A 25,482-nucleotide genomic window follows, 5' to 3' on the forward strand; every position below is an offset into this window, starting at 1 on the left:
TAGCCTTACTGTGGTTTATTTCTGTGGTTTTATCTTAATACTTTATGCTGCGACTGACCACAATCCACTAAAAGATGAGATTTGGTTATTATATATCCAAATAAAAAGAGTTCTGTTTATATACCTGAGTGTGGTTTTTCATTACATGAAATGATTAGTTATGGCCGGGTTTGTTGTGGTCTCAGCAGTCTAATGACTTTGTGTGATATAACAATTTGGTTTAAGGGAATAAAAATATTCAAAACTTGCAAAAATTACATATTTTTTGTCATATTTTCATACATAAAAGCAAATCATGAAAAAAACACTCTGAAAATCACTGGGATCCATTGAAACATTGCAGAGTTATTGCCTAATAAAGTAACATTGGTCAGAAATGAAAAAAATGGCCTCATCATGAAGGTGAAAACAGGCTTCGGGGCGAAGGGGTCAAAGCTCTGAAATTGGCTCCTGTAAATGCAACTTAAATGTTTGATCGTGATGGTGGAATATATTAGAAGTTGTGGCCCGACTTTTAACTTTTGCCCAGGGTCCTACTTTGCCTAAAACCGCCCTGCATTTATCTAATTTTGCTAAGATGTGCTTGTCAGTTATAGTTTTTGAAGTGTTCATTTGGTATCTGTCCAAGGCTGTTATTAATGAGCTGGACGCTACTTGCTCTTCAAACTAATCAACCTAGGTTTGGGAGAGGTAAGTCTCTCAGTATTCGTTCCCATCTACTACAGTTGTCTTGTTGCTGACACTGATTTTATCACAATGTGTGTTGAGAACCTCAGATGTGTAAGTATAGTCCATATAGCAGTAATGCCATTCTAAGCACTTTAATTGAATGTTTGCATATACCTTACTTGGCTGAGAGGAGTTTGCGTTTTTTGCTTATATGCCAGTGCTTTTACAGCAAGAAAGTGCTTAGGAGGTCTAAGGAGACCCTTTATAAGTAGACCAGTATGTTTGCATGCAGACATCTTAAAACCTCCGTTAGAAGTGTGATGAAGAAGAAGAACCTCTATGTGATGATGTGATATTGTGAATTATGTACCATTTTGTGTGGGTTCATGTTTTGGGCGTGGTGCTCTGTCTATTCAATATATTGTTTGTCCTGTTAAGTCAGGTTATATCCCCTTGAAGTGCTTCTGTCTCTAAAGGGGGCTTTACACGGTAGCGATATCGCTAGCAATTTCTAGCGATAGCGAGCGTGTAAGTACCCGCCCCCCTCGCGCATGCGATTGTTTGTGATCTCTGCCGTAGCGAACATTATCGCTACGCAGCGTCACACATAATTACCTGGTCGGCGGCGTCGCTGTGACTGCCGAACAATCCCTCCTTCAAGGGGGAGGGACGTTCGGCATAACAGCGACGTCACCGCAACGTCACACAGCGGCCGGCCAATCAAAGCAGAGGGGCGGAGATGAGCAGGACGTAACATCCCGCCCACCTCCTTCCTTCCTCATTGCGGCCGGCAGCAGGTAAGGAGACGTTCCTCACTCATGCGGTGTCACACATAGCGATGTGTGCTGCCGCATGAGCGATGAACCACAACGCTAAACAACCCTTACCGATTTTTGACTTTGGGACGACCTCTCCATGGTGAACAATTTTCACCATTTTTGAGGTCGCCTAAGGTCGCTGGTAAGTATTACACGCTGCAATATCGTTAATGACGCCGGATGTGCGTCACTAACAACTTGACCCCGGCGACCAAACATTAACGATATCGTAGCGTGTAAAGCCCCCTTAAGTCTGGGGGAGGGGACCTGGGATCCACCTAAACTCTCTGTTTACCTGGGGGATTAGTCATTCTGGGTGAGACTTCCAAGAGAAAAGAAGCAAGATTGAACCTCTGAGGGAAGACGCTGAGGCTGCGGCAAGCACCCCAGAGAGACTGTGAGAATCCCTGATTTCCCTGGAGAAGGACTGCTGGAGGATTGTGACTGAATTCTGGGACATTTATGCCATTTCTAGACTATTTTTAGCCTCCGCGTGGTGGATTATTTGATGGACATTCTGTTTTGCTTGGAATAAATGTTTTTTGGATTGTTCACTCATCTCTCGCTCTGTTGATTGTATGATATGGGAGAAGGACCCTGTCACACTACAGTTAGGCACTAGAGTACATTTCTGGCAAAATATATGCTACTAAAGTGGCAGCAAACCGTCACAGTCGTCTCTCTGTTACTAGAGACTTGTGACAGGATCTGCGCCAGAGTCTCTGTTTGCCATTTGAGATGCCTTACATTAAATGCAATTCCCTTTCCTTTGGTGCTGAAAGGGTTAATGTCAGTTTTGCTTTGCAGCAGCTTCTGACTCCTGGCCTCAGGAGCTTCCGGTTGTTGACCACTCCAATTCCCCTATATATGGTCACATCTCCCAGTAGAGGGCGCCGGTTATTCTGATCCATTCTGTAGCTAGGCCTTGAGGTGGAAGGAGCTGCTTGAGCCCTTGTTACTATGAAGCAGTTAGGCTGCAGTCCTGGTGTCTGATTGCAGCCGTGAAGCTGGGCTTTATCCTTTTTTTGTTTTAACACTAGAACTACTGGACTCGTGACACCTATATAGAAATACATAGTGCAAAGTAGTCAAAATGACTACCTCAGTAGTTATAGTGTTAACTCAGCAGTGGGACTAGTGATCCTTACATGCTAGCTCACAAGCCAGTGTTATTACAGGGTCTCTCAGGGCTTCAGGTATCCTGCTTGGCAATAGTTGTGGAACCTATATAAGGACTGGCTAGCAGTTCAGGGTGCAGCTACAGGTGAGTGCAGGAGGTGTCCCATCTTCCCCCTCACTAGCACTAGGGCCGACCATTGTTAAAGTTTCCCCAGTGTATCTCTTTGTTGTGGTGAAACCCCTGTTTACTGTGTGTCTTGCCCCACTCCTGACCTTCCCCAAGTCCACGTGTGACACAAGTGTATGGAGTGAGCACATCTAACTATTAGACCCACCCGTCTAGTGGCCGTGGCCTTGCTCGATACACTTGTACTCAGTGAAGCTACACCCACTAGTCGAATTCTGGCCGGGAACATGCATATTGCACAATGGCAGTCACGTGACCGCTGTTCCTGGCTCAAAAAACAGTGAATTCTCACAGAGCACAGTGTCTCCGATTGGGGAATTCATAAGTCTGCAGTCACATAGAGTGACTACAGACTTACCCCTTTAGAACAGACAGCCCCTTTAAGTCCTCTCAATTATGAGATCCTGCTATGCAATCCTCCATATTAATGAGTTCTGGCTTGCCTGGCAGCTTTTTATCAATGAATACTACAGTCATAAGGATCATAATCAATGCTGGGGGTGAGGTTAGCTAAGCTCATCATTGAGAAGACTAGCAGAGCTGCAGCAGATAAAATGCACTTTATGAAAGCTGCAGTAAGGAGCCCTGTAAGGCACGCACCGCTGCAATCAGAGTCTCTCACTATTGTATGCAGTCCTCAAATTGGGAAGCAAAATTTGAGACAGATTCCTTTTAAAAATCTATTACTAACTGTCACTAAAGGTAAAAAAAAATATTTTATAGTCGATGACATTGGCAGGTTATTAATGAGAACATATTTTTTTCAGAACACAACTAGGCAAACGTGTTTTATACAGGCAGATGGCATTTCAAGCTTCCAATAAACTATGAACAGGAGATTCTGTGGCATAAGACTTCAGATCAGAATAAAATATGTGTGATTTTTTTTCCAGCAAATTCATTAACAACTCTCCAATATGTTCTTCTGTGCTGACAATATTTTCTTACCTTACATTCATTTCTTACATAAAATATATAGCCCAACAGAGAAAATCTATGGCATTCATACATCAAAATACACCGAATTCTCCCAAATATAGCAACACATAAATTACATCCTAAGAGAATTAATGGAATGATTGGGCAAATGGATTAGGGTTTAATTTAAGATATAATCACCTCCTGAAAATGGATTAAGGCATAGTTACCGAGCGATGTATGGCCGGGTAATTTGCAATCTAATAGACTGTGGAACATCAAATAATTACGGATTCATCTTCTAGTGAGTGGCGAGGCTGATGCGAGATCTGGGATTACAGGCTGGAGATCTGCTGGAAAGAGAAGCACTGGCGTCTCTGGATAACTTTTGACAAGTGCAGACTTGGGGTTATTAATTCATAATAATTTACAGTCAATGACATTGGTATGTTGCTTATAGTAAAACATAGCACAAAAAAATATTTGTTCTATCCTAAAGTGCTATTCCCATTCCAAGCCTTCATGATGGAGAGATTACTCTGCTCGGGAGTGATACCTATCGGAATTACTTCTGTAGCCGCCCCCTGTGGTCAGATCCTGTGCAGATACTGCCGCCTCAGCCATAAACAACTGAGATGGGAACATCCATGACCAATGAGATGTAAGGGTATGTTCACACAGAGTGTTTTTGAGATAGAAAAATCCAACAAGAGGAATCCACTTCAGAAAATGGTCCATTTTGTAAAAGAAATGTCAGCAGTATCTGAGAGCAGCATGATATAGGCAACGAGGCCCTGAGTCCAACAATGTATCACTTAGATTAGTGGCTGCAGCCATTCTGACACCGAAAGATTTTAGATTTTGCATATAGCAGAGCTCTGGGAGCTGCTCTCGCCCACACCATGCTTCCAGTGTACATTTCCATAGGCAGAAGCTGCTAATCACAGAAGGGGTGGAGTCGGACTAGAGCTCACCTGCTGCTGAGACCCACTAATGATAAAGATAAGAGGCTAAAGTTGACATTGCAGGTAAACAAAAAAAGACTGAGATAACAGACACAGGGCTGAAGTCTCTAGTTTAACACTTGCAGCATGCTGTCTTCAGGTTTCATTGCAGAAATCTGCTGACAAGAGTCCCTTTAAGGCAATATTTTTCTTTACTGTTAGGATATTTCACACTTCAATCTCTTTCCACCATTTTTTGAGCACGTCTGTTAAAAACATTGCACAAAAAAATCAACAAAATGGCCATATTAATTTGCATGGCACAATTATTTGCTGTTCATGTATTCAGACGGTTCTACATCTTTTAACCACTTTAGGTTTGCAAACATGCCAAGTGGTTAAAAGAAGTGACGTGACCATTTCTCAGATGTTTTCTAGTAAGAAAATCTGAACAATTTAAATACTTGTCAATGGAAAGGCTAAAAAGATGCTTGGGTGCCTTTCTAAGTGTTTTTGGCATTATTTAATGTTTTAAAAAAAAAAAAAAAAAATTAGGAAAATGATTGTTAAAATATTCCACAAAACTCTGAAAAAACTACATGAAATTGATCAGGAAACAACCAAAAAGATGCTTCAGGTTTACAGAATTCTAGAGAAAAAAAAGCACCTTAAAGCATCGTCTGCTTGAAAAACGGACAAAAAAATATGCAGCATGAACATACCTGTAAAGGAAGCCTGTCATTTGATACATGCGCCAAAACTGAAACCGAATGTTTTCATCCAGTTTTGTAAAGAATGTTTACATTAAAGATAGATTCAGGGAGCAGACTAGTCCGGCTCCACCCGTGCAGGTCTAAGTGATTGACAGGTTTCTCCTAGAACTAGGAAGAGCCGGATTTATAAAGTACATTTTCTCTGAAATGCCGGAGCGGCTGCAAGTGTGATAACAGATTCCCTATAGGTGTTTCCTGGAGTGATGTTAAAGAGGTTTTGGAAGCCTTTTTTTCCCACACTATTTTGCAGGCTTTTGACTTGGCACAGTGGATTTCAAATTGTCAAATCTTAAATTCTGTGTGAACCTAGCCTAAAATTTGTCCATAAAATAAAAAAAAAACCTTTGCTTTTTTTCTAGAATAATTCTATAGGATGCATCTGGTATTATGGGTCAGTTGACTAAGAATGGACTGCAATACCAGACACATCCCAAGGACAAGAGTGGCACTGTTTCCAAATTAAAAATGAAAACTCTTTTTTCCCCAATAACAGAATATCCTGCAATTTTATATTAAAAATCCTAGATTACTGTTTCTGCAAAAAACTTTGTGGAAATATCATTAACTGTAACAAATATAGATGTAGTAGAGCTGATGTTTACTCTTGAGGGCAGCATTGTGCATGCAGTATAATAACTCTGCATCAAAATAGATACCTGCAGTCTTGTGATACAATTGACAGCACTGAGAATTCATGACAACCTTAGTTCCTCTACACCTAGATTTTACATTTGCTTGAATTTGGCTAAAAACCAAAACTGAGAGTTAAGAACCTCTCCTTTATGTTGATCCAACAGTTAAGCTGGTGTCACACTAAACGACAGCGACAACGACGTCGCTGTTACGTCACCATTTTCGGTGACGTAACAGCGACCTTGTAAGTCGCTGTTATGATCGCTGCTTAGCTGTCAAACACAGCAGAAGCAGCGATCATAAGATCGCTGTGCTACATGTTCAGAGAGCAGGGAGCCGCGCTTAGCGCTGGCTCCTTGCTCTCCTGCAGCACACATCGGGTTAATTAACCCGATGTGTGCTGCAGCTACATGTCACAGTTCAGAGAGCAGGGAGCCGCGCTTAGCGCTGGCTCCTTGCTCTCCTGCAGCACACATCGGGTTAATTAACCCGATGTGTGCTGCAGCTACATGTCACAGTGCAGAGAGCAGGGAGCCGCGCGCACTGCTTAGCGCTGGCTCCTTGCTCTCCTTGCTACAGTATACATCGGGTTAATTACCCGATGCGTACTGCAGCCACATGTCACAGTGCAGGAGCCGGCGCTGGCAGCAAGAGCGGAGGCTGGTAACCAGCGTAAACATCGGGTAACCAGGGAAAGGTCTTCCCTTGGTTACCCGATGTTTACGCTGGTTACAGCTTACCGCAGCTGCCAGTGCCGGCTCCTGATCGCTTCATTTCGTCGCTCTCTCGCTGTCACACACAGCGATGTGTGTGTCACAGCGGGAGAGTGACGACCAAAAAATGAAGCTGGACATTCAGCAACGACCGGCGACCTCACAGCAGGGGCCAGGTCGTTGCTGGATGTCACACACAGCGACAGCGACGGGACGTCGCTGCAACGTCACAGAAAATGGTGACGTAGCAGCGACGTCGTTGTCGTCGTCGTTATGTGTGACACCAGCTTTAAGAACCTCTCCTTTATGTTGCTAAACAGTTAAGAACCTCTCCTTTATGTTGATACATTAATTAAGAACCTCTCCTTTATGTTGCTAAACAGTTAAGAACCACCTCTCCTCTATGTTGATCCATCTGTTAAAGGGAACCTGTCATCAGAAATTTAGCTATAAACCTAAAGTTTCCCCCTCTGCAGCTCCTGGGCTGCATTCTAGCAAGGTTCCTGTACTTTTTGTGGCCCCTTTTAAACCAAATTAAATACTTTATAAACTTGTACCTTTTGCTATGTAAATTTTGTAAATCATCCATGAGGGCGGGCTCTCTGCTGACCGTTGCTGTTCCTCCAGCACATTGACGCTGTCCCCCCACGCTCCATTTCATCCATCAGGACACCGCCCACTGCGCCCGAGGTGCCGCCTACGCCAGGATTGCTGGTGACGTGTGTCACAAGCACGAGATTATGGGCGGCGCTGTGATTGCATCGCAAGTGCCCGCCCATAATCTCGTGGACACGCTTTTCCCCACTGCCTCCAGCGTTCTGCGCAAGCGCTCGCCGGCCAAATGACCTGACGTCACCTCCTTCCCATCTTACCCTGCAGCAGGGCAAGATGGGAAAGAGGTGACGTCGGGTCATCTGGCCAGCAAGCGCTTGCGCAGAACGCTGGAGGAAGAGGGGAAAGTACAGTCACGAGGTTATGGGCGGCACTTGCTGATGACACTCACAGCGCCGCCCATAACCTCGTGCCTGCGCAAAACGTCACCAGCGGTCACACGTGCACACAGTGCACAGTCCCGCTACAGTCGCACAGCGCATGCGCGGGACCAGGGGCGGCGTCCTGAGATATGAAATTCAGCGTTGGGGGGCGGCGTAAATCTGCTGGAGGAACAGCAACGGTCACCAGAGAGCCCGCCCCCATGGACGATTTACAAAATTTACATAGCAAAAGGTACAAGTTTATAAAGTATTTAATTTGGTTTAAAAGGGGCCACAAAAAGTACAGGAACCTTGCTAGAATGCAGCCCAGGAGCTGCAGAGGGGGGAACTTTTAGGTTTATAGCTAAATTTCTCATGACAGGTTCCCTTTAAGAACCTTTCCTTTATGTTGATCCAACAGTTAAGAACCTCTGCTTTATGTTGCTAAGCAGTTAAGAATCTCTCCTTTATATTGGTCAAACATTTAAGAACCTCTTCTTTATGTTGATCCATCTAAGAACCTCTTCTTTATGTTGATCCATGTAAGAACCTCTCCTTTATGTTGGTCAAAGAGTTAAGAACCTCTCCTTTATATTGATCCAACAGTTAAGAACCTCTCCTTTATTTTGCTAAACAGTTAAGAACCTCTCCTTTATTGTGCTAGACAGTTAAGAACCTCTCCTTTATGTTGATCCAACAGTTAAGAACCTCTCCTTTATTGTGCTAGACAGTTAAGAACCTCTCCTTTATGTTGATCCAACAGTTAAGAACCTCTCCTTTATTTTGCTAGATAATTAAGAACCTCTCCTTTATTTTGCTAAACAGTTAAGAACCTCTCCTTTATTTTGCTAAACAGTTAAGAACCTCTCCTTTATTTTGCTAGACAGTTAAGAACCTCTCCTTTATGTTGATCCAACAGTTAAAGGCCCAGTCAAACTAAACAACTTACCAGCGATCCCAACAACGATACAACCTGATAGGGATCGCTGGTAAGTTCCTAGGAGGTCGCTGGTGAGAGTCACACTAAGCGACACTCCAGCGATCCCATCAGCAACCTGACCTGGCAGGGATCGCTGGAGCGTCGCTACAAGGGTTGCTGGTGAGCTGTCACACAGGCAGATCTCACCAGAAACCAGTGACCAGCCCCCAGCCAGCAGCGACGCGTGGAAGCGATGCTGCGCTTGATAACTAAGGTAAATATCCGGTAACCAACTCGATATTTACCTTGATTACCAGTGCACACCGCTTAGCGCTGGCTCCCTGCACACCTAGCCACAGTACACATCAGGTTAATTACCCGATGTGTAGTCCGGCTACATGTGCAGAGAGCAGGGAGCCGGCACTGACAGCGTGAGAGCGGCGGATGCTGGTAACGAAGGTAAATATCGGGTAACCAAGGAAAGGGCTTCTTGGTTCCCCGATGTTTACCGTGGTTACCAGTATCCACAGAAGCCGGCTCCTGCTGCCTGCACATTCAGTTGTTGCTCTGTCGCTGTCACACACAGCGATGTGTGCTTCACAGCGGGACAGCAACAACTAAAAAATGGCCCAGGACATTCAGCAACAACCAACGACCTCACAGCAGGGGCCAGGTTGTTGCTGGATGTCACACACAGCAACATCGCTAGCAACATCGCTGCTACGTCACAAAAGTTGTTCCTTAGCAGCGATGTTGCTAGCGATGTTGCTTAGTGTGACATGGCCTTAAGAACCTCTCCTTTATGTTGCTCCAACAGTTAAGAACCTCTCCTTTATGTTGGGTTAATAGATAAGAACCTCTCCTTTATGTTGGGCTAATAGATAAGAACCTCTCCTTTATGTTGCTAAACAGTTACAGTTTAAGAACCTCTCCTCTATTTTGATCCAACAGTTAAGAAGAAACCCACAAAAAATATTAAAATGAACATATCGCTACATTTTTTCTGTCTTTTGTTTAAAAAAGTAGCATGTTCATCTCTTGGGCGGCTTCCTGTTGACTCTTGAAAGTCAAAAGTATAAAAAAGACCTCAGAGGTGGCAAAGAAGATGGCAATGAAGACACTTCAGGAAAAACACTGCCGGCGTATAAAAGATGTAATATGCTCACACCTTTAGGCTGAATTCAAACATGAACGTCTGAATTTGGCCTAACATTGGATCAACATCAAACAGAGGGCCTTAATTCTCAGTTTTGGATTGGAAATGGGAGGAATGTTATGTGATTACGACTCTAAAGAAGTTCTCAGGCTGAATGAACCGTATGTATGGAGAATTGGATTAAAAACACAGGCTTAGGGGTACTTTGCACGCTGCGACATCGCAAGCCGATGCTGCGATGCCGAGCGCGATAGTCCCCGCCCCCGTCGCAGCTGCGATATCCTTGTGATAGCTGCCGTAGCGAACATTATCGCTACGGCAGCTTCACATGGACTCACCTGTCCTGGGACGTCGCTCTGACCGGCGACCCGCCTCCTTATTAAGGGGGCGGGTCGTACGGCGTCACTGCGACGTCACACGGCAGGCGGCCAATAGGAGCGGAGGGGCAGAGATGAGCAGGATGTAAACATCCCGCCCACCTTCTCCCTTCCGCATATCCTACGGGAGCCGCGGTGACGCCGGTAGGAGATGTTCCTCGCTCCTGCGGCTTCCCACACAGCGATGTGTGCTGCTGCTGGAGCGAGGAACAACATCGGACCATCGCGTCAGCGTAATTAAGGATTACGCCGACGCTACACCGATGATACAATTACGACACTTTTGAGCTCGTTACTCGTATCATCTAGGCTTTACACACTACGATGTCGCCTGCGATGCCGGATGTGCGTCACTTTCAATTTGACCCCACCGAAATCGCACCTGCGATGTCGTAGTGTGCAAAGTTCCCCTAAGGGGCAGGTGCGATGTCGGTGGGGTTAAATTGAAAGTGACGCACATCCGGCATCGCAGGCAACATCATAGTGTGTAAAGCCTAGATGATACGATTAACGAGTGCAAAAGCGCCGTAATTGTATCATCGGTGTAGCGTCGGCGTAATCCATAATTACGCTGATGTGATGGTCCGATGTTGTTCCTCGCTCCAGCAGCAGCACACATCGCTGTGTGTGAAGCCGCAGGAGCGAGGAACATCTCCTACCGGCGTCACTGCGGCTCCCGTAGGATATGCGGAAGGGAGAAGGTGGGCAGGATGTTTACATCCCGCTCATCTCTGCCCCTCCGCTCCTATTGGCCGCCTGCCGTGTGATGTCGCAGTGACGCCGTACGACCCGCCCCCTTAATAAGGAGGCGGGTCCCCGGCCAGAGTGACGTCCCATTACAGGTGAGTCCATGTGAAGCTGCCGTAGCGATAATGTTCGCTACGGCAGCTATCACAAGGATATCGCAGCTGCAACGGGGGCGGGGACTATCGCGCTCGGCATCGCAGCATCAGCTTGCAATGTCGCAGCGTGCAAAGTAACCCTAAGACTGAGGCACTGACAAAGTATATGAGCCGTTGGGTGACTCTGGCTTTGGATTACACATGCTTCCTGAAGCAGTGGAGGTCTTCCAGTGGGTAAACCTTTATGGTATTGCAGCGTAAAACACAATTCATAATAAAATGCATTACCCCAAAAATGTTCTTATTTGTGACTATTGGGGCCATGGAATGGACAAGTAATAATTCCATCTAAAATCAATGAATGGGTCAGAAATATTTACAAGCTTAGCTAATAGCTAATTGTGGTTCAACATTCCTCTGGAAATGTAGCATAGGCTGTAGTGTCATCTTAGTGACTAACACAGAGTCCCAGTTCACTTAAAATTCATCTTTCTTATATGAGGTGGAATTAAAGTCTATTAGCCGTCGGTATAGAGAATTCATAGCCGGCTCACTGAGCCGACTGCTTCGACTCTAACCACCCGGACTAGGTCTCTAGACAATACAGTCAACTGTGCCTTCAGATGGCAGCCAGCTGCCCAAGGACCATCCTGAACTGCTGAGTGCTGTTACTGAGGTCTTTCACTCTCTCCACCATATCCTTGGCTGCTGATGGAGATGGGTACTGAAGTGCTGCTGTTTTGGTGGAAAGAACAATCTCCTTGAGCTTGTCACACATAAGGTTGCTGTAGTGGGTGACTTTGTTTCGGATGTCCTGAGCTTTGGCTTGGCGCGACAACGTGTCCCCGATAAATACCAGCTTGTGGGCACTGAGGATAACAAACTTGCTGTGGGCCACAAAAATTTTGGGAGGTTGGTTGCTACTGATGGAGCTATAAAAGGCATCAATGGCATTGGTCAAAGTAGTGACGTTGGCCTCACACTGTTCCTGGTAGAAGAGAAGCAGTTGTCGGTCTGAGTTGCTCAGGGCGCTTCGAACTTGGCTGTAGTGTTGAGGTGGTGTCCAGTTGGACAGATCGTTCTCAATGGGTCGGGCAACCTCTTCTTCCAAACGTTCAAATTGCTTCAGCTAAAACATGTAAAACAGAGAGAAAGTGTTTTTATTTGTCAACATGTCTTGGTTCTGATTTCTGTTATTAAAATCAATGATCTTTAGTTCTTCAAGAATCATAGAGGTACCGAGAAATGTAATGAGTGAGGGAAGCCTCCAGGTATCATCTAGATGTGTGAAAACCGCTCTTCACGGGCAATGCACACAATGCACTACACAATACTCAATGTATAATATCTGTGGGTAAAACCACAAATAGTGGGAAACATTTTTTGTGATTTCATACAAAAACCATGAAAAAATAAAACAATAAATAAATTAAAAAGAATATATATATATATTTATATATATATTCTATATATATATATATATATATATATATATATATATATATATAATATATAAAGCTCAGTGTATGTATGTGTGTATGTATGTATATATGTGCGTGTGTGTGTGTATGACCGCTAAAGAAATTTGCACCGTCGCGTTTACAATCACGAAATTTTGCACAGACGCCTCATGTGACCCAGGGAAAGTCATAGACTATGTTCTGATGGGAAAATTTAACTCCACGCTTTACAGTTAATCTCCAAAATCCTGCCTTCATTAAACTGAATAGAGGTGGGAGCTACAAGCTATTAATAGCAACTGTCAGTGGTTGCTATAGGAACAAAATAAACTGTTAGTTTAGTTAACTGTTAGGTAATAAGATGTCAGTGGTGAGACGGATAGAGACAAACAGACAGACAGACAGAGAGAGACAGACGTGGAAAGAGACAAAGAAAGACGGGCAAAGAGACAGCCCTGGAAAGAGACAGACGGGGAAAGTGAGAGACGGGCAAAGAGGCAGACGGGGAAAGAGACAGACGGGGAAAGAGGCAGACGGGGAAAGAGACAGACGGGGAAAGAGACAGATGGGGATAGAGACAGACGGGCAAAGAGACAGACCGGGCAAAAAGACAGACCGGGCAAAGAGACAAACCAGGCAAAGAGACAGACCTGGAAAGAGACAGACCTGGAAAGAGACAGACGGGCAAAGAGACAAAGACAGATGGGGAAAGAGACAGACAGACACACACACAGACAGAGACAGAGATAGAGAGAGACAAACACACACAGAGATGGAGACAGACAGACTGATACACATACAGACAGAGAGATAGACATAGACAGACAAAGAAAGACACAGACAGACAAAGAAAGACACAGACAGAGACTGGGAGAGAGACAGAGAGACAGTTACTATCCCGGACAACGCTGGGTACTACAGCTAGTATATATATATATATATATATATATATATATATATATATATAAAATCAGTACATGACAAAGACACAGCAGGTTATGAAAGCTGTATTGCAGATTTGTAAGACATGTATCCAAAGTACAGTCATGTGCTTAGGGAAAACTTCTCTTTAAAGGGAATCTTGAGCAGGTTTTTTCTACCTCATCTGAGAGCAGTATCATGTAGGCAAAAGGACCCTGAATCCAATGATGTATCACTTAGATTACTGGTTGCAGCCGTTCTGACAGAATCAGTTTTTAAATGCAGCAAATCTTAGAAAGTTAATGCAGCCATATCAGGCTCTGTATGTAAAATGTCTATAGAGAGAGCGCTGCTAATCAGAGGGGGAGGGGGCATAATTGGATAGTGTAGTCCAGCAATGATAATCCCAGGTGATAAAACCTTCACTCTAAGTAAAAAACAGCACACAGGGTTATAAATAACACCACATTGCTCAACTCTGTGTGCCAGCCTCAATCCCCTTCAGATTACATACCAAAAACCTGCTGGCGGATTCTCGTGAAAGAAGATCTATCTCCAGGTCAAAGTGGCCAGTTTTCATTTTTATTTTATTTTCTTTGCTCCTTGAGTATTGTGCTTTTTTCTTTTTTATAATCAGTCCTACGTTTCCATACATATCTACTATTTATTCAGTGCTAATTATTCTGTTTTTTATGAAGGGTGCGGTGCTCACAGCATAATTATACAGAGCAGCCTAAAGACACGCCCTCAAAGAACTCTGTGAGACACACCCCCAAAGGACCCTGTGAGACACCTGCCCAAAAAACCCTGTGAGACACGCCCCCAAAGAATCCTGTGAAACATGCCCCCAAAGAACCCTGCAAGACACGCCCCCAAAGAACCCTACGAGCAAGACATGCCCCCAAAGAACCCCGTGAGAAACGCCCCAAAAAACCCTGTGAGACATGCCCCCAAAGAACCCTGTGAGACACGCCCCCCAAAAAACCCTGTGAAACATGCTCCCAAAGAACCCTACGAGTCAAACATGCCCCCAAAGAACCCAGTGAGACATGCCCTTAAGGAACCCAGTGAGACACGTCCCCAAAGAACCCTGTGAGACGCCCTCAAAGAACCCAATGAGACACACCCCATTGGAAAGGCCATAAAAATTTGCCCCAAATATAAAGGTTCATATCTTTGGAACCCCATACAGGAAATACAAAAAAAGGAATACTTAGGTGAACAAAATAAGAACAAAAATTGGCCATATTTGCCCTATGGACTGGTCCGTCCTCTTTACATCCTGTGTACATTATTGAATAATGAAAATAGAATGATTACCTGTGGCTAGATAATCAGCTACGGATTTTGTCTATATTATGTGAATTACAGTTATTTTAAAGGGAACCTGCCATATCTGTGGGTAGAATTGTATAACGTAGGAGCAGCTGAACATATTGATATACAGTTTTGAGGGAAGATTCATAAATCCATGATTGTTCTGTTGTTTGGAGTCCACTGTCCCGTCCTACCTAGTAGCTGACAGCTATGTTTATAAGCCTGGAAGACTGTCAACTACTAGGACCACCCATTGGACTCCTCAGCATTGGGAGAACACAAATTCATGGATAACCCATGGCATCTTTTCACACCAAGTATGTATCAATCTGTTTAGCTGGTGCTGTATAACATGCTGTCTACAGACCCGCTGCCATGTTCCAGGCACTATAAATCCCAGCTATTATCGGAGTGCTCCCTGTTATTATCAAATTGTTTCCCGTTATTATCAGAGTGCTCCCTGTTATTATCAGGGTACTCCTTGTCATTATCGGACTGCTCCCCGTTATTATTGGGGTGCTCCTTGTTATTATTGGAGTGCTTCCAGTTATCAGAGTGCTCCCCGTTATTATCAGAGTGCTTCCTGTTATTATCGGAGTACTCCCCGTTATTATCTGAGTGCTTTCTGTTATTATCAGAGTGCTCGCCGTTAATATCGGAGTGCTCCCTGTTCTTATTATTGGAGTGCTCCCCGTTAATATTGGAGTGCTCCCCATTATTATCCGGGTGCTCCCTGTCATTATCGGAGTACTCCCCGTTATTATTGGAGTGCTCCTTGTTATTATCGGAGTGCTTCTCGTTATCAGAGTGCTTCCCTTTATTATCAGAGTGCTTCCTGTTATTATCGGAGTGGTCCCCATTATTATCTGAGTGCTTTCTGTTATTATCAGAGTGCTCCCCGTTAATATCAGAGTACTTCCCGTTGTTATTATTGGAGTGCTCCCCGTTGCTATTATTGGAGTGCTCCTCATTTTTATCTGAGTGCCTCCTGTTAATAACGGAGTGCTCTCGTTATTATTGGAGTGCTCCCTGTTAATATTGGAGTATTCCCCGTTATTATCGGAGTGCTCCAAGTTATTATCGGAGTGTTCTTGTTATTATCAGAGTGCTCCCTGTTAGAGAGCTCCTTAGCTTGATACGATCATATTACACAGCTGTTTGTGGTCCAGTAGGTTTATATAGGCTGCAATACATTACCTGCTGCTGCTCTAGATTACCCTTCCCTTGTCGTATAATGTTTCCTTTTTCAAGCAGTTCCTTTTGTGTTTTTTCAAATTCTTCTTTACCCTGTACACAGGTGCAAACAGGAAAATGTCATTTTTAATTTGATGTGACATGAATTATCAGTAAACAGACAAAAAGCAGTGAATGCCCAGCACTACATGTGACAAGCCACAGAATCGACCTGGAGGAATTTCATTAAGGCATCCATAGCAGCTTCTCATTATAGGTGCCCCTTTTAATTAATCAGATACTCTAACGTAACCAATTAATTACATTTGCAGTTTATTTCTAGTGTTTCAGATTATCCATCAGCTACGTAACTATGTCAGTTATTTGTTCTTCTTTTCCTTTTCTTAGCAATGTTTAATTACACACTTGAAGTAGAGCCTGGAATTAGAAATTTGCAGTACAGCAGATTTCCACTAGGTGGCACTGTTGGATCACATTTAGAGTTGACTGACCTTAAAGCCGGCTTTACACACTACAATATATCTTACGATGTGTCGGCGGGGTCACGTCGTTATTGACGCACATCCGGCATCGTAAGGTACATTGTAGTGTGTGACAGGTACGTGCGATTGCGATTGAACGAAAATCCATTCATCGCATACACAAAGTTCATTCCTCATGAATTGAACGTGAGGTTGTGCAATGTTCCCGAGGCAACACACATCGCAGTGTGTGACGCCCCGGGAACATTGAACAGATCTTACCTGCGTCCCGCGGCTCCAGCCGCCAATGCGGAAGGAAAGAGGTTTATGTCCCGCTCACCTCCGCCCCTCCGCTTCTATTGGCCGACTGCCGCGTGACGTCGATGTGACGCCGAACGTCCGTCCCACTCCAGGAAGTGGACGTTCGCCGCCCACATCGAGGTCGTATGGACGGGTAAGTACGTGTGAAGGGGGTTAATCGTTTGTGCGGCACGTTCAACAAATTGAATGTGCCACACATACGATGGGGGCATTGCAAATCGCATACGATATCGTATGCGAAATTGCAACGTGTAAAGCTGGCTTTAGGCTTCTTTACACGTTCGTGCCTCCGGTACGTGTTTGGCAGTTTTCTCACGTTACGGAGACACGTACACACGTAGACCTAGGTATTCCTATGGTTTTGGACACACGTAAGTATTTGCGCACGGAACGTGTGTCCGTTCCGAACTTACGTGTGTCCGTGTGTTTCTCACGCTGACATGTCCGTTTTCTCTCCAGCATCACGGGTGTCATACAGAATGCAAACATGTCACATGTAATGCAAACGGACCACACGAATGTGTTCCGTGTGACATGCACCGGTGAGAAGACATGTGTCTGTGAGAAAAAAAATCTTTACTCACCTTCTAAAGCCCTCCTGCCGCTGCTGTCACTTGCTTCCGACAACCGCTCATTATGCTCATTGAATATTCACTTCACTGCGGCCGGAAGCAGCAGCAGCGGGGAGTCGGCAGGACCGGAGACTGAAGATCAGCACCACGGACAGCGACGCCAGTGACACGTGAGCAGAAAGTTCCCGTTCTCCGTGTGTTATCACAGATAACACACGGAGAACACACGTAGCCCATAAACACGGGTCACGGAGGGCAAAACGCACCTCTGACACGTCTGTGAAAAACGTGCATGGTTTTTCACGGATGTGTGAGAGAGGCCTAATGGATTCTGTCTGCTCTCCCCTTAAAGCTACGTTTCCATCATGAACTTTTGATGAGTTTTTGATATTGCAGATTTTCTGCAGCATTTCTGCACCTACTAGGTAAATTAGGTTACTTGTGGGGGTTTTTACATGCATTTTTATTGCATTTTTTTGGTGTGTCATAAAGCTGCTTTATTTTTGATACTTCCTAGTATTTGGCTTTGACAAAACTTAATTTGCATCCACCTTGCTGGAACCGGAAGACACTGCGCTATTTATACAGTAAAAATATGCAGCATCAAAAACTCACTAAATACTAACAGCACACAGCCCTAAAGCTATGAAACCCCATAATCTACACTGGTAGAGTCAAGATAAATAGGCAACAACATCCCATTAACTGGCATCCGTTTCAGACATGGACCGAAAAATAGGTTTATGAATGTATTTAACCCCTTCGTGACCGCAGACCTACATGTAAATCATCGGTCATTTCCCTGCCTTTGATGCTGGCTCGCAAGTTGAACTTGCATCTTTCTGGCACTTGACAACTGAGTTATTCAGCCATCATCTGCCTCTAATAGCCAAAGGTGGTTCGAAGATTCGCCCGCATGTGTTGTCAACCTCTGCTGACCCTATAACTGCAGAGTCCAGACCTCCTCTGGCATTAACATCAACACAACTACTGCATCCGTTGGGAGCTTCATGGCATGGATTTCCAAGGCCAAGCAGTTGGATGGGAGCCTTACATTACCAAGTACAATGCCGAGCCGTACATAACCAAGCACAATACCGAGCGTAAGATGGAGTGGTGTAAAGCCACCACCACTGGACTATGGAGCCTTGCAAACTTGTCCTGATGAGTGACAGTATCATGGCTGGGTGGACACTTTTGGGATATAGAATGGAGACCACAATATCAGTGATATCGTGTCTAACTTCACGAATAATTGTATTTTATGTCAATACTTTTACAAAAGTGCAGAAAACACCAAAAACATAAGACCGACAGATGGGGAGGCGCTCTTACAGAAGGGATCTCCATAGTAGCCCATGGAGGTGGCTCCGAGCAGGACCTCCTTCCTCTGTGTTCCTTAATAGGGCACATGAACAGGGGTCGTGTCCATGAAACAATCCCTTTAATTTTTAAAGGAATTTTGCAGTTTAGTATAAATAAAAGCATATTCATTCCACCTTAATAAGTGGTGTGACTTTACAAGACCTCCACTTGCGGTCAGGGAAATGGTACAATCTTCTTTACAAAATGAAAAATCCACTTACAAAAAAATTTAAGGAAACCTTGTAATGTTGGCCATGTTTTTCCCAATGGCTGAGACTTAGACATCTCTTAACAGAAATCTGATCAGGGTTATGACTTGTAATAATAATAATTAAATGATATCCGCACTCACTTTTCTGGCTGTTCTTTGTTCTTTAGGTTCCTTTGTAAAGGATCCATGAGAACAGAGGATGAAGGAGCAGCCATGAGTGGGATCTGGTTACTTTACTCTACTTTTCCTTTGTGATTATTTTCGATTATTGCATTGACTCGGGTGTGAGAAGCATGTGAACAAATGCATTTTTGCATGGTATTAGATAAGGTGTGAAAACAAGGGCACTAATACTGCATTGAGTCACAGCCGCTGCTTCAGGTAAGAGTATGGTCATGGGGTATGCAGCCTTATATTTCATGAGCATTCAGGACCATATGGGAATCCTACAAGCAGGTGGGTATTTATGAGACATAAAACTGTCCTCTACAGCGGCCATCTCCATCCTGAACCAGATATCGCACTACTGCAACTACCAGCATGCTTGGTCTCGTTATAACACTTTCAATATGGAGGAATGGGAGCCCCCAATAGTACCGTGATCATCTAACCAGATTTTAGGGAAGGTTTTTTACTGCCATTATTTAGTGTGACTTTTTTGGTGGAGCTAAATGACCAAAAGCCTAATTTCATTGGTCACTATGATTAAAGGGGATCTGTCAGCAAGTTCTTGGTATGTAATCTGAGAGCAGGATGTAGGAGTATAGACCCGAATTCCAGCGATGTGTCACTTTCTTAAAGGGAACCTGTCAGGTCCAATAGGCACCCAAAACCACGAGCTTTAGAAATGCTTTTTTTAAAGATCCCTTTATCTATGCTCGTGTATATAGGGACGGTTACGCAGGGATCAGCAATATGTACCCAAAACTGCTCGTGGTTCTGGGTGAATAGTGTACGTGATAGTTTACCTTTGACTGCGTTTTTCTGTTTTAATACAATCAGTATTTTATCAGCAAGAGATTATCACTTCATAACTAATTGTCTCGTGCCTCCTGTTATAACAACACCCCACCACAGTGCACACAGGAAGCTGCCAATCAGTGTTGTGGGCGGGGTTATACAAAGCTAAGCATTCTGAGCTCTGCTAGATCTGCAGCAGATAAAACAGTGATTCTGTCATTACTGTTGCACCCAGTAAACTAAGAGACACATTTTCTGAATCAAGGTCACTGTCCCTACATCATGCTACCATCAGATTACATAGCAAAAACCTTCTGACAGATTCCCTTTAAGCCAATACCAAACTTTTTTTTTTTGCTCTTCATTTATGAACTAAAATCACTTTTGCTAATCCTAAGATCAATAATAATTGTATTTTTCTTTCCATTGAACTGTATTCTGTCTTTTTTTGTAAGTTTGGGGCAGGTATTTTATAAACAGTTCTAGGATCACTGAGGCCTCATTCAAACATGATTTTCTCGTACAATTGCTATATGTGGTTTTCATGGATAAAACTTGTACCTTTTATAGTCAATGGGGTTGTTCACACGTTTGTGTATTTTTGTGGAACAAAAATATGGAGACAAATCTTATTTTGATCCGAGTCTTGGATCGACCTCTTCAACGCAAGTCCATGAGTTTGTGAGAATACTCAGATGGGACTAGGACGCCACACAGGAGAAGGTTCAGAAACCTCCATCATTAAGAATATTTATGAAACTATGATGATAAAACCTGCCACTAACCAAATAAGATGAAAATCTTAATCTTATTATTATAATTATTATTATTAATAAAATCTGATAAAAAAAATCACTCATGACACTTAGTATATTTTTTTGCTTACGAAAAAAATCACTGACTTCTGAATGAGCCTTAAAACCTGACCTGAGGGTCACTCTGTAAGGGCTGCTTTGCACACTACGACATCGCAGGTGCGATATCGGTGGGGTCAAATCGAAAGTGACGCACATCCGGCGTCACTTGCGATGTCGTAGTGTGTAAATCCTAGATGATACGATGAACGAGCGCAAAAGCGTCGTTATCGTATCATCGTTGCAGCCTCTGACATTTCCATAATGCCGGTGCCGCGACAGGTACAATGTTGTTCCTCGTTCCTGCGGCAGCACACATCGCTGTGTGTAAAGCCGCAGGAGCAAGGAACATCTCCTTACCTGCCGCCGGCCACAATGCGGAAGGAAGGAGGTGGGCGGGATGTTTACATCCTGCTCATCTCCGCCCCTCCGCCGCTATTGGCCGCCTGCCGTGTGACGTCACTATGACGCCGCACGACCCGCCCCCTTAGGAAGGAGGCGGGTCGCCGGCCAGAGCGACGGTCGCAGGGCAGGTGAGTGCATGTGAAGCTGGCGTAGCGATAATTTTCGCTACACCAGCTATCACACAATATCGTACCTGCGACGGGGGCGGGGACTATCGCGTGCGACATCGCAGCATCGGCTTGCGATGTCGCAACGTGCAAAGCCTGCCTTAGTGGATAAACAGCCAGGAATGGAGATATCTCTGATACTGTATGTGTTATAGACATTGTACAAATACATATCAATAATTTAGAATATCATGAAAAAGTTAATTTACTTCAGTAATTCAATACAAAAAGAGAAACACGTTATATAGAGTCATTACACACAGAGGGATCTATTTCAAGTCTTTTTTTATGTTAATATTGATAATTATTGCTTACAACCAATGAAAACCTAAAAGTAATTACCTAAAAAAAAAATTAGAATAATTACCACAAAACACCTGCAAAGGCTTCCTAAAAGTTTAAAATGGTCCCTTAGTCTGGTTCAGTAGGCTACACAATTATGGGGAAGATTGCTGACAAGACAGATGTCTAGAAGGGAGTCATTGACACACTCCACAAGGAGGGTAAACCCCAAAAGATCATTGCTAAAGAAGCTGGCTGTTCACAGAGTGCTGTATCCAAGCATATTAAAGGAAAGTTGAGTGTCAGGAAAAAGTGTGGTAGAAAAAGGTGCACGAGCACCGGGATAACCGCAGCCTTGATAGAATTGTTAAGAAAAGACCATTCAAAAATGTGGGTTAGATTCACAAGGAGTGGACTGCTGCTGGAGTCAGTGCTTCAAGAGCCACCACAGACAGACGTATCCAGGACATGGGCTACAAGTGTCGCATTCCTTGTGTCAAGCCCCTCACGACCAATAGATAATGCCAGAAGCGTCTTACCTGGGCCAAGGAGAAAAAGAACTGGACTGTTGCTCAGTAGTCCAAGGTATTGTTTTCAGATGAAAGTAAATTTTACATTTAATTTGGAAATCAAGATCCTAGAGTCTGGAGGAAGAGTGGAGAGGCCACAATCCAAGCTGCTTGAGGTCTAGTGTGAAGTTTCCACAATCAATGATGGTTTGGGGAGCCATGTCATCTGCTGGTGTAGGTCCACAGTGTTTTATCAAGACCAAAGTCAGTGCACTCATCTACCAGGAGATTTTAGAGCACTTCATGCTTCCCTCTGCCAACAAGCTTTTTGAAGATGGAAATTTAATTTTCCAGCAGAACTTGGCACCTGTCCACACTGACAAAAGTACCAATACCTGGTTTAATAATCACAGTATTACTGTGCTTGATTGGTCAGCAAACTCGCCTGACCTAAATCCCATAGAGAATCTATGGAGTATTGTCAAGAGAAAGATGAGAGACACCAGACCCAACAATGTAGATGAGCTGAAGGCTGCTATCAAAGCAACCTTGGTTTCCATAAAACCTCAGCAGTGCCACAGGCTGATCACCTCCATGCCACGTCACATTGATGCAGTAATTCATATAAAGGGAGCCCCGACCAAGTATTGAGGCATTTACTGTACAGACTTTTCAGTAGATGCCAATATTTGTGAGTGTAAAATCATTTTTCAGTTGGTCTTATACAATCTTCTAATTTTCTGAGATAATGACTTTTGGGTTTTCATTGGCTCTAAGCCACAATCATCAACATTAACAGAAATAAACACTTGAAATTTAATTACACTGTGTTTAATGACTCTATATACATAATATATAGGAATAGATCCCTCTGTGTGTAATGACTCTATATAATATATAGAAATAGATCCCTCTGTGTGTAATGACTCTATATAATATGTAGGAGTAGATCCCTCTGTGTGTAATGACTCTATATAATATATAGGAATAGATCACTTTGTGTGTAATGACTCTATGTAATATACAGGAATAGATCCCTCTGTTTGTAATGACTCTATGTAATATATAGGAATAGATCCTTCTGTGTGTAATGACTTTATATCATACATTAATTTCCCTTTTTGTATTGAATTGCTGAAATAAATTAACTTTTTGATGATATTCTAATTTATTGAGAAGAACTTGTATACTGTACAGACACCAAACAGAACATGCACTACCAGGCGTCCTGCCGTAAATGAACACCAGATGGCACCAAGACATTGATCACATGGAAGACATGCGCCTTAAAAAAGACGTGAAATGGTTTAGTAAAATCTGCTGTTACCAAAGTTTGATAATTCTGTTCATGTTAAGTGCAGAGAAAATGCCATTGTTCAGTTTTGTTGGGCAGCATTTTTTTTTTTGCAAAAGTAATCAGCGGATGCAGCCATATTACTTGTCACCTTTTTAATGAGCCTTTAATAATTCTTATAACAAACCTTATATTGTCCTTACGTTGTGACATCATGGCTGCACATTGTTTAGGATTAGAAAAAGTGCAAAAAAAAAAGTGTATGTACAGTTTGTACACTTGTAAGGGGGTTACCCCTGTGTTGGGATGGCAGGGTCTGGAGTTTCCCAGCCTTCCTATTCCCCATAGACGTAGAGCTCGTATCTCTGCTCATGTATGGGGATTAGATCTCTTTTTTACCACATGTCATTCCCTTTACACTACAGACATTTGTAGAGTGATCTCACATATCAAAGGCGGGGAGCGGCACAACCGGCTCACTGTGACCAAGTGCCATCAATGATACAGTTGTTCCCACTTCATGGATGTGTAATGCCCCAAAGTTAACCCAATCTTCAGATGTTGTGGAATGGAAAGGAAAAGGGGGGGGGCGCTGCTCCATTGTCTTTGCTGTGAGAAATACACCAGCTTTATCAGACAAGTAGGCTGACTGGTGGTGAATGTGCCCAGCCTTTCATGTGGCCATAGTCCCATTCTTTAGATCATTCACATCCTGTCACTTGAAGAGGTTCTCTGGGACTTTAAAAAAGAGAGTAGGGAATGTTCTAAAAAATTGTCATACGGTGCTGAGCTCCACACTCGCGGGGGGCCACGACGCTGTCAGACTGTTCAGATTATAGAGTCTGACAGTCAACCTGATATCTTCAAGTTGCTCAGCCAGAGCTGGGCATTAGCCAATTTATTTCCATTTCTCCCCAGTCCTGCAGGAGTTAATTCCTGTGGATTAGTGTGCAGCTCTTGGGACCTCAGATTGCTGACTACCACCCACAGCCGTCTCCTTCCTACTATTAAAGGAATGGGAGTCTGTTTCTTGGAGCCGATAATAGCTTTAGCATAGCTCCAGCAATTCCAGTCTATGTGGTGATCCAGTTCTTGGTGACCTGTAGTTCCTATTTTGACTGGTGTGGAAGTTCCCCTGTTGTGCGTTTACTTCCTTTTGTTATTTATTCCCCGGTACACATATTGCTTCTCCTTTGTGTTTGAGTGTGTGTGTGCGAGTTTTCATTCTCCCTTGTCCGTGTTGTTTTTGTGAGTTTTTGTTACTGTGTTTCCGACCTGTCCCTAGTGTAGGGGAGAGGGGGAGTAAGATTAGGGCTGGGACAGGAGTCAGGGTCATGCTGGAGGCTCACACGTTGCTACCATCAAGAGTACCTCTGAGTTATGGAACAGCGCAGGGTCTATACTTTGAGGGTCAGTCTAAGAGCCCATGTGTAATCATTTCATCTCCTGTGACAAAAATTCCCATTACCGACCACTTGATTTTCCCACCCTCCAGCACGACTGATCTGTTCCTTCTTCATGTGGCCGCTGCAGTCACTGCCTCAGCTGAAACCACTGATGGGCTGCAGTGGTCACTTGATTTTTCATTTTCGATACCAATAGGGGTCAATAAATCTGAGATTGGCTAGGTGGCTCATATTAACGTCAATTTTCCAGTTCTTGACTAAAGTAAAATTTATGGCGAGGTTCTGTAAGGCGCCATAGCACTTTTCAGAACTCATTATTAGCGGGTCTTGACGATTCAGGGTCACAAAGGTAAATGTAAAAAACTTTGTCAGCTTGCCATCACTAATAGTGAGGGTTCTGCCTAGTCATCAGTAGCAACTTGATCAGGGATGTTTTCGGGCTCAAAATGTTAAAAGAGTACCGTATTTGCTTTCTCTGACAATTTGTCAATATCTTATAAAAATTTTGATATACACAGGATCAGATTTACCATTTGCGTTTTATTTATTTATTTTTTTAATTTAATTCGCTTTCATTTGCCTTGTGGTATTCAATGATGTGTTTGTGCTAAATTCTTCAAATAGTACACGCTGTTTCTGAATTTTGCACAAAATCAAAATCACTTTTAGTCTTATACCAAAATTAAAAGTTCCTCTAAAATGTCACAAAGTGTGAGCAAAAATTCCAGACATTCATAAAAT

The 25,482-nt window shown here is 43.6% G+C and overlaps 1 protein-coding gene and 1 long non-coding RNA gene across 2 annotated transcripts in view; both read right to left on the bottom strand.

Moving 5' to 3' along the window:
- Positions 1 to 3,490: 3,490 nt before the first annotated feature.
- On the bottom strand, positions 3,491 to 10,083 carry LOC142254581 (uncharacterized). The gene is made up of 2 exons (XR_012727264.1): positions 8,425 to 10,083; positions 3,491 to 6,201 (listed from the first exon to the last, which is right to left on the bottom strand). It is a non-coding gene; the product is annotated as an uncharacterized LOC142254581 (long non-coding RNA).
- A 1,319-nt stretch (positions 10,084 to 11,402) lies between these two features.
- The window catches only part of BCAR1 (BCAR1 scaffold protein, Cas family member), a 209,498-nt gene continuing 195,418 nt past the window's right edge, over positions 11,403 to 25,482 (bottom strand). The window contains exons 6-7 of the mRNA XM_075325703.1: positions 15,938 to 16,027; positions 11,403 to 12,171 (exon numbers count right to left, since the gene is read on the bottom strand). Coding sequence (XP_075181818.1) covers positions 11,662 to 12,171; positions 15,938 to 16,027 — 600 coding nt within the window. The 3' untranslated portion in view covers positions 11,403 to 11,661. The remainder of the gene's footprint in view (positions 12,172 to 15,937; positions 16,028 to 25,482) is intronic.

Source organism: Anomaloglossus baeobatrachus, chromosome 10 (assembly GCF_048569485.1).
Source record: "Anomaloglossus baeobatrachus isolate aAnoBae1 chromosome 10, aAnoBae1.hap1, whole genome shotgun sequence".
Classification (NCBI taxonomy): Eukaryota; Metazoa; Chordata; class Amphibia; order Anura; family Aromobatidae; genus Anomaloglossus; species Anomaloglossus baeobatrachus.